This window comes from Bombus pascuorum, chromosome 7 (assembly GCF_905332965.1).
Source record: "Bombus pascuorum chromosome 7, iyBomPasc1.1, whole genome shotgun sequence".
NCBI classification, from domain to species: Eukaryota; Metazoa; Arthropoda; class Insecta; order Hymenoptera; family Apidae; genus Bombus; species Bombus pascuorum.
Window position 1 is genome coordinate 13,410,239 of NC_083494.1, and position 17,156 is coordinate 13,427,394.

General features: G+C 29.8%; 4 protein-coding genes and 1 long non-coding RNA gene across 5 annotated transcripts; 2 read left to right on the top strand and 3 right to left on the bottom strand.

Moving 5' to 3' along the window:
• Positions 1–9: 9 nt before the first annotated feature.
• On the bottom strand, positions 10–8,340 carry LOC132908747 (uncharacterized). Its single transcript, XR_009658407.1, has 5 exons — positions 8,208–8,340; positions 7,959–8,019; positions 6,660–6,728; positions 6,299–6,417; positions 10–1,127 (listed from the first exon to the last, which is right to left on the bottom strand). It is a non-coding gene; the product is annotated as an uncharacterized LOC132908747 (long non-coding RNA).
• A 730-nt stretch (positions 8,341–9,070) lies between these two features.
• LOC132908732 (translocon-associated protein subunit alpha) lies at positions 9,071–11,090 on the top strand. The gene is made up of 5 exons (XM_060963010.1): positions 9,071–9,350; positions 9,653–9,820; positions 9,899–10,158; positions 10,231–10,498; positions 10,573–11,090. The coding sequence occupies exons 1-5, from the start codon at positions 9,287–9,289 to the stop codon at positions 10,638–10,640; spliced, it is 828 nt and encodes a 275-aa protein (XP_060818993.1). The 5' UTR covers positions 9,071–9,286; the 3' UTR covers positions 10,641–11,090.
• A 365-nt stretch (positions 11,091–11,455) lies between these two features.
• Positions 11,456–12,481, top strand: LOC132908737 (derlin-1). The gene is made up of 2 exons (XM_060963015.1): positions 11,456–12,021; positions 12,115–12,481. The coding sequence occupies exons 1-2, from the start codon at positions 11,583–11,585 to the stop codon at positions 12,426–12,428; spliced, it is 753 nt and encodes a 250-aa protein (XP_060818998.1). The 5' UTR covers positions 11,456–11,582; the 3' UTR covers positions 12,429–12,481.
• Positions 12,482–13,200: 719 nt separating this feature from the next.
• LOC132908741 (large ribosomal subunit protein uL11) lies at positions 13,201–14,452 on the bottom strand. Its single transcript, XM_060963020.1, has 4 exons — positions 14,297–14,452; positions 14,145–14,218; positions 13,570–13,960; positions 13,201–13,242 (listed from the first exon to the last, which is right to left on the bottom strand). The coding sequence occupies exons 1-3, from the start codon at positions 14,331–14,333 to the stop codon at positions 13,574–13,576; spliced, it is 498 nt and encodes a 165-aa protein (XP_060819003.1). The 5' UTR covers positions 14,334–14,452; the 3' UTR covers positions 13,201–13,242; positions 13,570–13,573.
• Positions 14,453–15,296: 844 nt separating this feature from the next.
• On the bottom strand, positions 15,297–16,632 carry LOC132908744 (2-iminobutanoate/2-iminopropanoate deaminase). Its single transcript, XM_060963027.1, has 5 exons — positions 16,479–16,632; positions 16,141–16,301; positions 15,904–15,972; positions 15,766–15,821; positions 15,297–15,685 (listed from the first exon to the last, which is right to left on the bottom strand). The coding sequence occupies exons 1-5, from the start codon at positions 16,547–16,549 to the stop codon at positions 15,629–15,631; spliced, it is 414 nt and encodes a 137-aa protein (XP_060819010.1). The 5' UTR covers positions 16,550–16,632; the 3' UTR covers positions 15,297–15,628.
• Positions 16,633–17,156: the final 524 nt, after the last annotated feature.

Genomic DNA, 17,156 nt, shown 5'->3' on the forward strand with positions numbered 1-17,156 from the left:
TAGATGACGTGTTAAAAATTTTGAAACAAATAATGCGATTAAAAAAGATAAAGGTCACTTTTTAAGTTTCTTATCTGAGCTTGTATATGTGTATATATATATTAATAATGTATATATGTGTTACGTAATCTGAAGGAAATTCCGCTTTTAGAAGAAAGCAATAGGGGTACGAAAAACTTAACAAGATTCCATAAAGTTCTTAGATACAAGGTATACAAAATTCTACTATACGCAATTCCCCCTGGATAATGCAAACACAGATGATCACGTATTCGCAAGAAAAATATGAAAACACATGTATACGCGCTTGATTCTGATTGACCTACATTTTGATCCAGTAAAGGTAAATTTTCAGACTAGTACACAGATCTCCATAAGGTACTAGATATCTTGAGAAATAACAATGTTAAAATTAATGTAAACCACATTGTAAAATACACATAAACAAACAAACTAGTTCATGTTCGCAGCGACCAACTGAGAGGAATTTTATGATCCACTGGACGAAGTACTTCCATCCTACCACTCAGAGTCGTACAGAGCTTCTAAGCTACTTCTGCGTTAGGCCATTTCGATCGCCGTATTCTTTTAATTCTTTTAATATGATGTGCGAACAATGATTACAACTTAGATCCTGATATGTGAACAATGATCACAACTTAGATCACTAGCTACGAGTGGAATATATACGCAAAAGGACGTTGACACCTCTAGAGACCATGTCATGTTTCCAGCAGGGAAAATAGTAATTCTAAACACCATAGCGCGAGAAGCGACAAAATTTTGGAATGAATTTATGGAATTTTGGAACGGTTACTGCAGCCATAATTGACATTCTAGTTACATTGAAATTACGGCGGTAGACATAGTTATACACGGATACCAAGGTACATGGAACATGTGGATGTGGAGTCACAACAGTAGAAAGCTGTCGGTACGTTGGTTTAGAAAACTCTTCTTAGTTGAAATAAAGAGAGGAGGCGAGCGGGACCGAAAGGAACGAGAGACGGTACAAGACAAAAAAAATATAACAGAAATAAATTTCTCACCTTCCAACTCACCCATTCCCGAACGCGTGGGCTCTCCTCCTGAAGAACTCCATCCGCTGTCGTCAAGAGCATCTTCCCCTATAAATTATAACGATAATTACATTTCAGAGTTGGTTATGGAGGAATTTGAATTAAAACAAACTTAGTAACATGTATAATAAATTTAGTAGGATTAAATAAATAGAATAAATTTGTTGGATTAAATAAAATTGAAGAACAAATATAATAAGCTAATGAAATATCAGAATCGTTTATCCCTTTTAAGAAAACTTTTAAGTAAGCCAAAAATGGGAATATCTGCCAGTAGCATTATCAAACTAATCGGCACTACTCATCCGTACATTCTAACGATACATATTATAACAAAAACATGACCGACTGTGATATTTAAGATTACGGCGCGCTATTGGGCGAGTCAAATTTTGAATTCATCTTGTTCATCTCATTTAAGTCGTTCTAAGTATTACCATGTTGTTCCGAGATTACCAAGAATCGGCTCGCTTTTACAGTGCTCTTTTATCTTGTTTACTTTTTCTTTTGTTATTAATCAATTTTGAATTGCAGTTGCTTGCAATTCGTAGGATGCTTTTTCTGCTTTTATAAAACACAGTTCTTAATGAAATCTGTTAAATAAATTAAGCTAAAATTAATGAAAAAAATGTATACGACAGGTTTATTCAAAATAATCAGAACTGCTACAAACCAGAAGCAAATATTACAATTGACGAACAACTCTTGGCAGATTCTACACACATGTACATACACAGTTTCTGAAGATAATACAAATTTATTCAATATTTGCCGAATAAAACCAACAAATTTGGTATTAAATTTTGACTGGTATTTGACAAGTATATTTTAAATGAGTTTCCTTATTTAGGAAAAGATAAAACACAAGTATTACGGAATCATATAAATCAAATAAACGCGCTTGTCGCCTTACAATCTGCCTTCTTCTGCGTCATTCACCGTCTTTACGCAAATAATACCTAATTCGGTTTTTATAACTCACGTGCGTATCGCGGCGTTTATGAGATACATGGTGTTCGTAGCGATAATAAATTTTTGATAAACAGTATTTCCTTATTCCAATCACTATATATCTTCATCCATACAATCCAGCTATCTCATTGGAGCACCTCGCATCGAAGCAACGAGTTACATCACGACGTCTAAGTCAAAAATTTGTAAAACAAAAAGAATATTATGGCCCGTTGTTCATCATAATTTTATAGATCAAATGGGATTAGTCTATTTCAATTCATCTATTTATCTTTTTAAAAAACAAATTCTTAACCTACAATCAGTAATAATCAGTCCAAGACAATCAAAAAGTGACTTCCTCAATGCGTTAAATCATTCGTCACCAAAAAGACAAGAAAAAATATTTCACCGTTTACGATTTTTGATATTGGCATGATGTTCTGCAATATAATCCTATGGAGGCGGATTATGATTGATTCTTGGAAGATTCCTTCTATTATTTAGCAGTTATATATTATTACATCGTAATGTACTTTAATGTCAACGTCAACGCCATGCGTCATAATCTGCTCTCTTTTATCTTTAACGAAGTCATCAATTCTGTTGGCAGGCAATTAGAACGCAGATGTTCAAAGTTACATAGTTACACAGTGTTCGGAATTTTGAATGGCCGTCCGTCTATGGCAAGGACAGGCCCATTCCGTTTTTTAGGAAATTCCGAATTGTATGTTCTCCCCGAGCTGTAAACCTAACGATTCCGAGGTCAGGTAAAAAACCCCTGGAAAGGACCAGCCGGAAGGACACGATAGAGAGACGAGATTCAACGGCTGGTAGGGAGAATCAGCAACGTAGGAGGATAGTTCATAGAGAACAGTCGGAAAGGGACTTCCATAGATTTATAAGGATCCTATATTAAAGGAACTTTCATCGGAATATTAGGATCAGTGTTATTTGGACAGTAGCCACATTTATTATAACATGTATAGAGTTAGAGAACGTTCGTACATGCACTCTTGCTACCGTTGGTAGGTGGCAATAGCACAAAGGCACGACGTTTATACGCCGAAAAATATTCTCATCTGTACATTAAAACCTACGAAAACTGGTGGACAAATTCAGCACGACGATTTAGGACCTAATATTCGAATATTGGTAAATCGGGAAAGTGTTGTAACGTCCCTTCTGGAACCTTTAAAGGGAGAAGCCTGCTCCCACTCGTCTGAGAACATCTTAGTTATAAAATAACTAATACGATAAGAAAGATATAAGATATACAAAATTATATGATATCGATGATATACACAGAAAAGTTTGTTTCACTACAATTATACCATTATAATTCGGGATATATGTTACTATTCTAACTTATTTCCTCGGGACGGGTAGCCACGGGGAATAAAAGTTTTAGTGGTATTTAATTCGCTGAAGTATTGTTTGTGGATGAGGCGTCATTTAATGAACGCGGAATAATACTCCCACGTGTAAATGGATTATCAACAACTCCGAGCATGTGAATTAAGAAAATTGAATTTCCAAATACAATTTTCATTACTTATAGTGATAGAAATTTTAAATGATACAATCATTGGTGCTTTTAATTTACCTTCATTAAATGGAAAAGAAGCAATGCAGCATAAATGGAGATCGTACACCAACACAACTTTAGAAATGCATTTATGAGTACTTTGCTGAATATTATGGAAACAGGTGGACCGATCGAGAACTACCTGTACTTTAGCCTACTCCATCCATATAATTTGTAAAAGGTAATTTGCCGCCCATGCATTGTTCGATATGAGGTACACTATTTCCGCTGCTCCTGTGAGATATAGTCTGAGAGATTGTCTCATATTAATACTTGCCATGTACACCACAAACAATACACATTGCACATACTGTTGCTCCAAGATGAAACAGTATTATGCGGGGTACTGAAATAGCACCTTTTATCCTATCACCGACTCCAGATTGTCATCAAAGATTTTCTTTATTCACACAAACGTACGATACATATATATAATACATATATGTATATATACAGGGTGCGCCGTTAGAATCCGGACAAAAGAAGTTTTGTGCAGAAAGTTGTTTATTTAAGTCAATACACAAAAACACATGAAAATGTTGTTATATCTCATTTAAAGGGTCCTTGCTGAGAACTTTTATTCTATGTAACCACCCTCTGCCTCTATGACCTGCTCTATTCTTGCTCTAAAGCGCGAGCACGCTGACTTCAACTGGTCGCGTTTAATTGTCGCGAATTCTGACTCGATAGCAGCTCGTAGGGAGTTGACGTTGGGGTGCCTGCATTTATTAGTTTGTCTCTCGATAACGCCCCACACGTAATAGTCCAATGGGTTTAGGTCGGGACTGTTAGGAGCAGCTTCGTGTTTTAACGAACACAGAATCAAATGACAACGGGCAAATCTTTTAAGCTTGGCGGCCTCGGAGAGCATCTGACGGACTTTGAGAACGTAGGAGGCATATCTAAGATCCTCTTGAGCTATTCGACGGACAATCGTTTCACTCACCCCCAAGACGGAGGCTAATTTTCGGAGAGAAGTTCCCGGATCTTCCAAAATCATGTCTTGGGCCCTTTGAATAATTTCTGGCGTCCTTGTTGATTTTTCCCTAACCTGAACTTTTCTCGCCGGAGAAGGAGAACCCTTCTCGAACCACTCTGAGGCTGCGTATCTCTTAGCAATGTCGTATACCGTCGATCTTGGGTAGCTAAAGAATTTTATAATTTCGACCGGCGTTCTCCCGGCGCGAAGACTTTCTATAATCGCCGCTCTTCTATCGTATTCCGGGTTTTGCTTAACGAGTTCTGTCATTTTGAGGTTATAGAAGACTTATTGACATATTTAACTAACTTCAGAGTCAATCAGCACAAACATCTGAATTCTAATATGGTGGGAACTACAAATTGAATTCTGTCCGAATTCTAACGGCGCACCCTGTATATATATACCTATATCCTGTAACATCATTTTTCGTGTCTCTCTGTTATCCTATTCACATGTAGCTCCATAGATGTGGACGCTCGATGTGACACGATGATAATTTTCATTGCTTTTATCCGACTTATCGGTACCCAGCACGTCACGTTAACCGCTTTAATGGAAAGAAACGGAAACGCTCTTCGTCGAAGAAGTTCCGCGGAGGAGTCACTCCCTGGAGAACTCCTTACCGTACGTCCAAACATTTCTCCTCAATGCGTCAATATTACAGAAACTATTGATTTTCCACTATATTTAAACCACGTAAGGGACCGTTGGTCAATAACTATAGCTACTTCTGAAAGTGTATGGTTATAGTCATCGGCAACGTTAGACATTGGGTCTTCTCACAACTCTTAGTTTCTTTGTCCATATCGAATCCTTTGCGTTTGAATAATACAGTGCAATCTCCCTATTCAAAGAGTTCCTACGTACGTTGTACGTGACTGAGTAATCATACGAGTATAAGGCAAGTCTCGCGCAGAAGAAATTTATTCGAGGACGAGATGAAATGTAGAAAATGCGATCATCTGTTCTGTTGAAGTCGTTTATTTACAATGTAACGATCGTGTTATGAATCGATTAAGAAATACGTGATTATATGGAGATTTCATTGTATTCGGGTCTATGCAAATTTTGAAATTTTATTAGCTTCGTTGAATCGTATTTCATTTACGTAGATTTGTTTAGTGATATTATTTATTTATTCGTAATATATCTATACGTGTACGTAATACGTACGTTATACGTAATATATCGATATATGTAAGTAATCGTAAAATGTGCTCGAGCAAATGTAAAGTAAAATTTGCTTCAGTACAAAGATATTTTGACCGATTTTCAACTGTCAATAACTAAATTGTACTCCCTTTGGTTTTTGAAGTAAAATTTAATTAAAACCCTTACGTAATGCTAAGAAGGAGGAAAATTACGAAGAATAAGTGATTTATATGGAAACAATAATGAAGATTCTAGTGATAGCAACGTGATATTCTCAATAAGGAAGAGTGTGAGACCTTCTCGCGCATCACGGTGGCTGCTTTAGCGATCTACACCCTGTACTGGTTGGGCCTGCATTTCGTCTACCTAAATAGCACGACAAGGGGTTAATTCGGTCCTGCTACTCACGAGTAAAATATATATTCTCTATTCATTATGCTCGTCAAAAGTTCAATATAATACACCCAGTAAATTCCGTGTAGATTCGGACCTTCCATCCTACGACACGATTGAATGACCAAAGGAACAAAAATGCATACGACTTACGATTAGATGTGACGAACGTTGTCACTAACACTGCTGGAGTCCAAAACAAGTCATCGTAAAACCGCCATCAAATAGGAATCGTCGAGTTCCACAGAAAAAGTGAAGGCTGGAAGATTCTCCTATAAGAAAGCATACAATACTATACGTAATTTATTCCTAAAGACAGTATTAATTATTTGGGAAATGTGAAATGATACGAATTTTATCTGTATCAAACAAAATTTTAGCGATATTCAATTCAGAAAAATAAAAAATTTTAATTTGTTAAATTTTAAAAAAGATTCTATTTTTTAATTAATGATAATTAATGTAAAATACAAGAAATAAAATTAAATGAAGTACAAAATACAAAATTACTTACATTCTTGACTTTTGAAATACAACTAGATCCTTTTCAGGGAACAGCAAGAAGAAGAAGGAATAAGCCAACCTTTAACAAAATAGGAATTATTATAATTTGTTCTAAGAAACAGTCATAATTGTCCAAAAAATTTGGATAATGATATATGAAACCCAATGAAACTTTTTAATAATAGACAAATTAAAATTCCAATAAACTGAAACATTAATATCTAAAATCAGACTTTATTTTTGAATCCATGAAACCAATGTGTCAAATATATAAAAAATGCTTAGCTTTACACATGCATACCTTTTGAACTATGGAATTACTGAAGTTAAAACTTTTGTTTTTAGAATCTACACATCAAAAACTATTGAGTAATACAACAAAAAAGCCACAATTTTATGTCCCCTAAAGCAAAGAGTTTAAACAATAGTTAATTTATTTCATATAATAATTTATCACTTCATCATTTGATGACATCAATTCTTTAACCATATTCAGAATAACTATTAAGTTTTAAACATAAAAAGCCTAATTTATTACCTTTAGCATTTATAGCAAATTATAATAAGTTACAAAAATATATTTATGAGTAACTCGTGAATTAAACATTTTAAATATAATTTACTATCTTTAATGTTTAAAATAAATTAATATGAGTTACAAAAAAATAATTCTGAAAAATATTCATGTCTTATAAATATGATGTTAAGAGAATGGAAGAAGAAAAAATATTTGTGATATGTGAAATTCTAAAATTTGTGTATTCTAATTTTAAACTAAAATGTTTAATATTGAAACGGAATTGAATAAATACTGTAATTACAGTATATATGCAGGCATTGTTCCCCCACGTGTACATAACTACCTGCTTGGTTCAAGATCATAACATAACAAAAAGTGTTCAAACACTAAGAGATTAAAGTTGTTTACATTGACTGACCACAACGACCGTTATGTTCGACAAATTCCGTTAATGTTTGAAAAATTAGAGTACACAATAAGTGACCTTGTATTTCTTATCTTAATTATTATTATTATTAAGACCTTTTTAATCATTTTCTTCATATTTCTTCTTTAAAATTCTTTATTTCTTTCTCTTTTCTTACGTTATCTAAAATATAAATAATAACTCATATTTACGTGTTCATGTACTTTTCTCTTATGATTCTCTTATTCATAGAGACAATAATTTTTAATTTCTTTTAACGAAATTTTTCATGACCAGTATAACTTTTATTTTGAAGAACCTAAGAAAAGAGAATGTGGAAAGATAAAGAATTATGTCTAATTTATGAAATAAAGTATAATTACCACTGTAATATGCAATACTGTTCTCCCATTTAGTTGTTATGTATTATAATAGATAGATTTCCTGAAACAAAAACATGATTATTTCAATTTCATCTGAAAAATACATACTTTTTTATTAATACATTTAATATATATTAAAAATAATATAGTAAGTAGTGTAATAAGAAAGTAATATACATATATTAAAACGTATAATAAACATTGTTGAAAGAGAAAATTAAGTTACTATAATATTATTTAATATTTTACCAGTATGTTGTAACAAAGAATAACCCCTACTATCCAATACTAATACGACGAATGACGAACGAATCGACCGACTAACATTCTTAGCCCGGCGCTGGCAGTCTCCCACTCCTCATTTCTACTGCGCAGGATTATACCATGCGCAACCAATACCATGTAAGAACAAATAGCACAGCAGCTTAAGAGTAAAGAACGATTCTAAAAATCATTTTGATTTATTTTCATTTGAATTTTTCAAGCAAAAGGAATTTATAATTAAAGAATAAAAAATAGTTAATTGTTTGAGAATAATACTTGAATTATAATATATCTTTTGAATTTAATTAAATATATGTATATATTATCAACTTAGGAAATTACTAAAGATACTCGAAGATACTATATGCAAATGAAATTCTTCTTTTGTTTGAAAAGATAGATATTTTAATAGACGCATGGATACTTCTTGTGTAATTGAATCTTAAAGACTTTGAATAAGTATTTGAATAATATAGATTTACTGAAGAAAATGAATATGTACGAATTTTCGTAGAATGTGCTCCCAAGCGCCCTCTAATTTATTGCAAGAATACTTAATATATAAAAATACATGGTTTAAAACGAAGTAGCCAGAAAATATATCTTTCTATAAATATTGTATTTTGTTGTTTTATATTTACAGAGACCTCTCTGACGCTATTAAAGAAATTGAATTTTCCGCAGAAATTTGTTTTATCTATTAAATATTATAACGTATATTTTGCTTTGGATATTATATATATTTTTGCATTTTATATCTTTACTCTGTTGATTTTTGCACCTTTAAATTCACAAATCTGCAGTCTAGTAATTCAATTTTGGTATATTGGCAATACGAAACCTTTCGTTTGTTATGTCCTTTATTTAATGCCAACGTTACGTTAATGTTCCACGTTGTAGGATTGACGATTGCGTTACTGTGCTTCCACGTCGCAGGCAGAGATGGTAGCAGGTTGTGTTATTTCGAAGCACCGTAGTCGAGTGTTGATTTGAAGTGAGTGTTAGAGAAGTGGAATAAATCGGTTTTCATAACAGGAAAGTTAGTTTTAAAACAACGCAACAAAATGAAGAAATTTAGCATTTTTTTATTACTCTTAATTTCTACAATTACTTTCACAACGAATAAAGGTAATGGATAATAAAAATCGGTAACTAATATCTGTTTCATACGTTATGATTTATATATGTATTACATATATGTAATATATATTGATATAAAAAATTTACTTTCCTTTCTTTTGCAGTTTTTCTATAATTTATATTGGAAATATAATTAATGCAACCATCACAAACGTCATTTAGTAAATTTGAACTAATATCTTAGATAATAAATTAAAATCATATTGACCGAATTAGTTTTTTTATTTTACATATGTTTGTAACCATTTATGTATAAGTATTCCTGTTTGTATTTTAAATTTTTATTACAGTTTATGCTCAAGAAGATGAAAATATAGATGATATTGTGGATATTGAAGGAGAAGATAATTCTATAATAACAGATGAAGAACCAGAAGATGAAACAACCACTGCTTCATCTGATGCTGATACAACTGTATTATTTACTAAACCAGTTTATAATGGATTATCAACATTGGGTATATATAATAAGCCTTTTGGAATCTCATTAATATTTTTAATTGTAATATTAACTAGTAATTTATTTACTTTTCTAGAATTACCAGCTGGAACTTTAGTTGAATTTCTTGTTGGTTTCACCAATAAAGGCGAATCTGATTTTATTCTTGAATCTTTAGATGCCTCTTTTCGTTATGCAATGGACTTTAACTTTTATATCCAAAATTTTTCAACTATTGTATATAACAAAATTGTAAAACCAAAACACGAAGCGACATTAGCATATTCATTTATTCCATCAGAAAATCTTGCTGGAAGACCTTTTGGTTTTAATATTAATCTAAATTATAAAGATTCTGTATGTAACACATTTAATGTTCCATTTTAAAAGTATTGAGGCAAAAATTAACAAATGTCCATAATTTTGCAGAATGGTATTGGCTTTAATGAAGCTGTTTATAACGAAACAGTGCAAATAATAGAATTAGATGATGGTCTTGATGGAGAAACAATTTTCTTATATGTATTTCTGGCAGCATGTGTGATATTGACACTCGTAGGAGGACAGCAACTTCTTTCATCTTTTGGTCGTAAATCTCGATCTTCTAATACTCGTAAAACTCCTGTTGAAATGGGCACATCGAACCCTAATAATGTAGACTATGATTGGTTGCCAAAAGAAACATTAAATAGAATTAGTAAGTATCTCATATTTTATTTACTTTAAAAAAAATGTAAAAAATAGCATTTTACATAAAAATCTTTCTTACAGATAAATCTCCTAAAACGCCCAGACAGAGTCCTAGGCAACGAAAAGTTAAGAGAACAGCTGATGATTAGTTGTGTTAATATATGTGTGTATGTCTGTCGTGTGTAAATAGGAAGTATGGTTTTATATTCTGTAACAATTCTTTAGTAACAAATTTTCACATTTTTCAATCCATGCTGTGTTAAAATCTCTCTCTCTCTCTTTCTCTCTCTTTCTCTCAACATCATTATTGTACATTTAAAATATTAGAACAAATGTTTTACATTATACTTTATAATGGAACATTTCTAAATAAATTTTATAATTTATTCTTGATGTTATATAATGCTGTGGAAAAGAAAGGAACAACAAAAATTAAAATATAAAACTTTCATATAAATAGTATTACAAAATTTTCATACAGTACTGCTATGACATGAGCCATATGAATACATGTACATTTTATAATCACTGTCAATTTTGTTATTGATAACCATTTTTGAAGTGCTGTTATATCAATAAAAACAATTTTATATAATTTATTTTTGTATTTGTAATGTAGAACTTTATAGTAACAATGTAACTACTGGAGAAGCTTTAATATGTATTTATATGTTATGTATTATTTATAAATTCATAATTATATTAGAAATTTAATATAAATAAATTCTAAGAACATTTACTTTTTGTTTTAGGATTTTGTGAGAAATTATACTATAGCATGAAAATATGAAAAATTCTACAAAATCTTCATACTATATTTTTTTTTTTTTGTAACTGAAATGGAATTAAAATTTTGTATTTTCTTTTACATTTTTTGGTTCTTAAATATTGAAAGAATAAATATAGAAAGTTAATCAAGATAATTCTTACTAGCACCATATCTGTTATTATATGTCCTAACCTAGTCTACGTTGTGTCGTTGTTTAGTCACTAAATAATCACACGTCATACATTGTCATACTGAGTTGCACGTACGTGTCGAATTAGGTGTTATACATATTAGTTATTATATTAACGTAAAAATTACAAAAATGTCAGACGTAAGGAATTGGATTAATTCTTTACCAATTTTTACAAGATATTGGCTATTATGTACAATAGTTTGCACATTAATTGGAAGATTCGGGTTAATAAGTCCGACTTCACTAATACTTATAAACGATCGGTTTATAAACAATTTTGAAATTTGGAGAGCAGCCACCAGTGTGTTTTTCTACCCTTTAAATCGGGGTTCGGGATTTCATTTTTTGATTAACTGTTATTTCTTATATAATTATTCGTTGAGGTTAGAACGTGGAGAATACGATGGACGACCAGCAGATTATTGTTTCTTACTCTTATTCAACTGGATATGCTGCATTATCATAGGAGTTCTTGGTGAATTACATATTCTTATGGATCCTATGGTACTCAGCATATTATACGTTTGGTGTCAATTGAATAAAGATGCTATTGTTAATTTCTGGTTTGGTATGTATTTTTCTTTTTATGAGCATAAGGCTATGAATTTGTCAGTCATTCTATTGTAACTTATATTAATTGTATGTTTTTATAAATCAACAGGTACACAATTTAAAGCAGTATACTTGCCATGGGTATTGTTTGCATTTAATCTCATTATCTCTGGAGGTGGCATGATGGAACTTTTTGGTATTCTAGTGGGACATCTTTATGTGTTTTTAAAATTCAAATATCCTCAAGAACTCGGTGGACCTGAATTATTAAATACTCCAAAAATTCTTGAATCTTATTTTCCATCCCAAAGAGGTAATATCAGATGGTTTGGAGCTGCCCCTACGCAAAGAACACAAACACAACAAGCTAGAAATACATTTGGTGGTCATAATTGGGGACGAGGATATGTTTTAGGAGACTGAATTGTTAAACCTATTATAGGGAAGTGTCTTTTGATATTAAAATCTTTTCCATTGTTCTCCACTGTTTTAATTTAATTAGTTTCATTGAGACATATCTAAAGAATGTACAAGTAATTTTGGTTTTCAATGTTTTAAAAAATTTCTCAACAATAAATGCACTTAACTCAAAGTACAGAATATATTTCAAGAGTGATGAAATAATAATGTTTTATTCGTTTTAAAAATTCTTGATATTTTATATCTGAATTTCACAAATTATAAATATTTTTTTTATACGTAATATAACAAAGTAATTATATTAATACTTGAAAAATTAATTGATCGTGATACCCTTAGAGATATATAGCTACATTAACTAGTAAATACATTGAATAAAGTGAATTTAATGATTTTAAATTTCCTTGTAGTTCAGTATACTTTAAATTTAAGCAATAAAAATGGTAAAAAATTAATTTATAAAAGGAAATATAGTCAAATCTAAAGTAAAGATAGATTTTATTTGAATGAAAATAAATAGTAACATTATGTTCAAGTCATTTTTAGCATAGTATTTGCAAACAAATTATTCTAACTATATATAGATAGAACCAATATGTTATAACATATTTGTTACATATTGTAATTAGTATATCTAACATTAAATCAATGTAATAACAATATGTTATATGGATGTGTGGTATATATTCATTGTGTACAAGGTATATGATATATTAAAACATTTTTAATTTATTTATTTCTATAAAAGAGGGAACATACATAAAAATACAACACCTTCATATTAAAAATGTTTTATTTTTTACTCCTTATGATAAATCTGAAACAATGGAAATGTAAAATTTTTATAATTAAAATACTACATATATATGGTATATTAAATGATGATTTTTTATTGAGGTTTTCTCCTCAGTAGCAATATCCCTGATAGTTTGTAACAACATTATAAATTGTTACAGCTACCAGGTGGATGGGATGCTAACCCCTACCAAGAGCTCGAAGCAAATAATTACATAACAATATAAATATCATTTATTTATTTAGTTATCCATCATTTTAGTTATCCATCAATTTAATATAATAAACTCTAATATTTAATAAAATGAGACATTGTGCTGAAAATATTGGCAAGGAGCTCTGAACTTACCATATTACTCATCTGGGACTTGGAGCTTTCCACCATTAATTTCTTCAATCAGATCTCGTGGTGGTCTACCTTCAACTGTGCAGCCAACTGACTGACAAGTCCCCAATATTTCTTTGACAGTACCACTAAGGTACTTGGACATAGATCTTGGTCTCATTGACCGAGCAATGGAAACAATATCATCAAATGATAAATTTCCGTTGTGTTTAATATTTTTTTGACGTTTTCGGTCTCTAGGTGGTTCCTTTAATTGTTTAATGATTAAAGATGCTGCAGATGGAACCACCGAAATTGTAGCTTGCCTGTTTTGAATCGTTAACTGGACGGTAATTTTCAAACCCTTCCAGTCACTGGTAGCTTTGGCGATATCGTCACCAACTTTTTTGGGAGACTATAAATATAAACCAATATTTAAGCACTATATAAATGTTTTTTATTTATTAATAAAATGTAAAATAGAATCAAATAATGAAAGAGGAAGATTAATATTTACAATTATAAAATAGAATAATTTCTCAAAAAGTTAGATGAAATATTATTCATAAATAATTTAAATTTATAAAATAGAATCTTACTAAGCCAAGTGGACCAATTTTTGGAGCCAGAGATGAAGTTGCTCCTACTTCACCTCCAACGCATCTTAGGTAGACTATTGAAACAAATAAGCACATGTGAGGAAATTGTACATTCTTGTAGTACATATTAAAATAAAATATTAAAAATATACCTATCTTGATTTCATTAGGGTCAAATTTAGGTGGCATCGTAATAACTTGTATGTAAAAGAGTTAATAACGAAATCGAAACACAATCGAATAAAAAAGATGGGAGCGACACTTACACGTGGTAAATCTCGTTCGAAAAGAGTGAAAGAGGTTGTGATATCGAGGTATGTAGAACCGCTGTAACATGAACTATATAACTCAATGTAGATTTACACTCAAGTCGTCTAGTTCTAATAACACACCATAGTAATAAAACAACGCGGATGCGCCTTTACAATTTATTAAAATATTCCTAAAACATTTTATCGAATACAGTCTACTGCTTTAGGTATTACAAAGCGTAGTACAAATTGGATACCACCGCTTGCAGTTTTATGAAATAGTTGTTCGTATTAACGTACACTTCATGAATTTTCAAACACGATTTTTCACAAACGAAGTTCCCAACGCAGTTTTGTTATTTTTGATCTTCGTCTTATTTTGAGCCATAGAATCTGTCTAACCACATTTGTATCATGAATGACGTACCACCCTCTATGTAACACAATGCTATCCATATCTGCCACTATGTTTGGTTGTTGTCCATGTTTATTTTTTAATCATTCATATCCATTCATATTGTTTGTTAGTATACAATTATATACGTTTTTGTTTATTTATTACAATGAAATATTAAACACAAATATTTTAAATATAATATTCTTACAATATTCACGATTTTGCTTTTATTTTACGAGATAAAAATTACATTTATCGTTACGTTTTTGTCATAACATTATAAATTATTATGAAAATACATAAATGTTTTCTTTCTTTTTTATAATGTAATATAATTTATTTACAACATATAAAAATCTTTCTTTTACTACACCTGATATTTATTAAAAGGTATTATTTTTTGTAATGAAATACTATTAAAAGTCTGTTTTTTATAAATTTAATTTTTATGTTAATGTTATATGAAATATTTAGTGACTTTGATCAGGTTACTATTAACATTCATTATTTTACGTTTTCTACTTTTTTTATATGTCCTGTATAAAGCAAAATATTAAAGGAAACTTTGCAAAAATATTTATTTCTAAGGTTTTTCAATAGTACAAAAATATTTGATATAATTTATGAAAGATATTTCCCATTACTATTACCCATTATTTGTTTTTAAAAAATAAACTTATATTTAAATATACATATGGTAAAAGAACCAGATTTTTATTAATATAATCATAAAAGCATCATACATAAAAACAGTAAATTCAAGATAATATTTAAATGCTTAAATGTAAACATATTTCATTGATATATAAAATTTAAATTAATTTTGCTTATAATATTCAAACTGTTTCTACCTCACCAACAACAGCAATAGCTTCAATTTCAAATTTTGCTCCCTACAATAACATTTTATGTTTAATGTTGGCAGTTAGATTTTGAATTATATGTAGATATTTATATGTGTATTACTTCTTACCATTGGTAACTTTCCAACTTGGAATGTAGATCTAGCTGGATAGCTTTCCTTAAAAACTAAATGAAAAAAAAGGTGCATGGATATAAATACCAAATATAACATACACTTATATAAATAAAACTATAAATTAAATCTTACATTCTTTGTAGACTTCATTTACATCACTAAACTCATTAATATCTTGTAAGAAAATTGTTGTTTTAACGACTGTAAATAAATATAAAGGGTAAATATTATTAATGTTTAATAAAATTAATTGTTAATATTATAATCGCTGCTGATAATGTTTATCATATCATATTTCTTAATCGTTTCAGAATTGAAAAATATAAATTAATAAATTAGAAAATTAAAAAAATTTTAAATAAATGAAACCTTTATCATAATTAGATCCAGCTTCCTTTAAGACATGGCCCATATTTATAAGAGCTTGGCGAGCTTCTACAGCAGCACCTCCAGCAACAAGTTTTCCAGTTTTAACATCAATACCAAGAGCTCCAGACAAATATAAAGTATGATCTACAAGTACTGCTTGGCTATTAAACAAAATTAGTTACATTGTAATTAGATAATTTCATGTATTGTAATTACATATATATTATATTGCATTAGGAAAATTCTATTTTTGATCTAAATAAATGAGAAATATTATATATATAATGTAAAACTTGAAAAATTCTAAATAATTAGGAATATATGTTATTATAGCTTACTTATATGGTCCAATAGGTTTTGGACCTAATGAAGATGATATTATTTTTCTTATAATCTTCTGAGATGCCATCTTTATGTTCTCTTTCCCAGTTTAAAATACATTCATTACTTGATCTCAACTTAACTGTTCTATCGTATATATATATATATATATATATATATATATATATATATATATGACTTCTTATTTACGGATATTTGATTTTTGATAAACTTTTAACCTCTTATTACGGTAGATAACGTATCTTGTGTTCAATAACACAATTCTTTCTTAATATATAATTTTCAGAAGAAAATTATTATAATATATTTTTGAATATACTACTGTAATTAATTTTTATAAATACATACAAAACACAAAAAATAATACATATATTTCTAAATATATTTTCATATTTGTTTTGTACATAAAATCATAGCCTGTATATTTAAAAGAAAAAGTTACACCTTTACATAAAATTACAATAAATTGTACAGAAATTTCAAATTTAATTTTTGTAACTTGATAAAGAGTGTATTTTACTAAATTTATTATAATCTACTTCATAATTTTATGTAGTAATCTTAATCTATAGGATAAATAACATAGAATTGGGATTATTAAGAAAATTTTACAATTAAAAATAGGAAGTACTGAAAATAAATTTATATAACTTTATAATGTACTTCTTATCCTA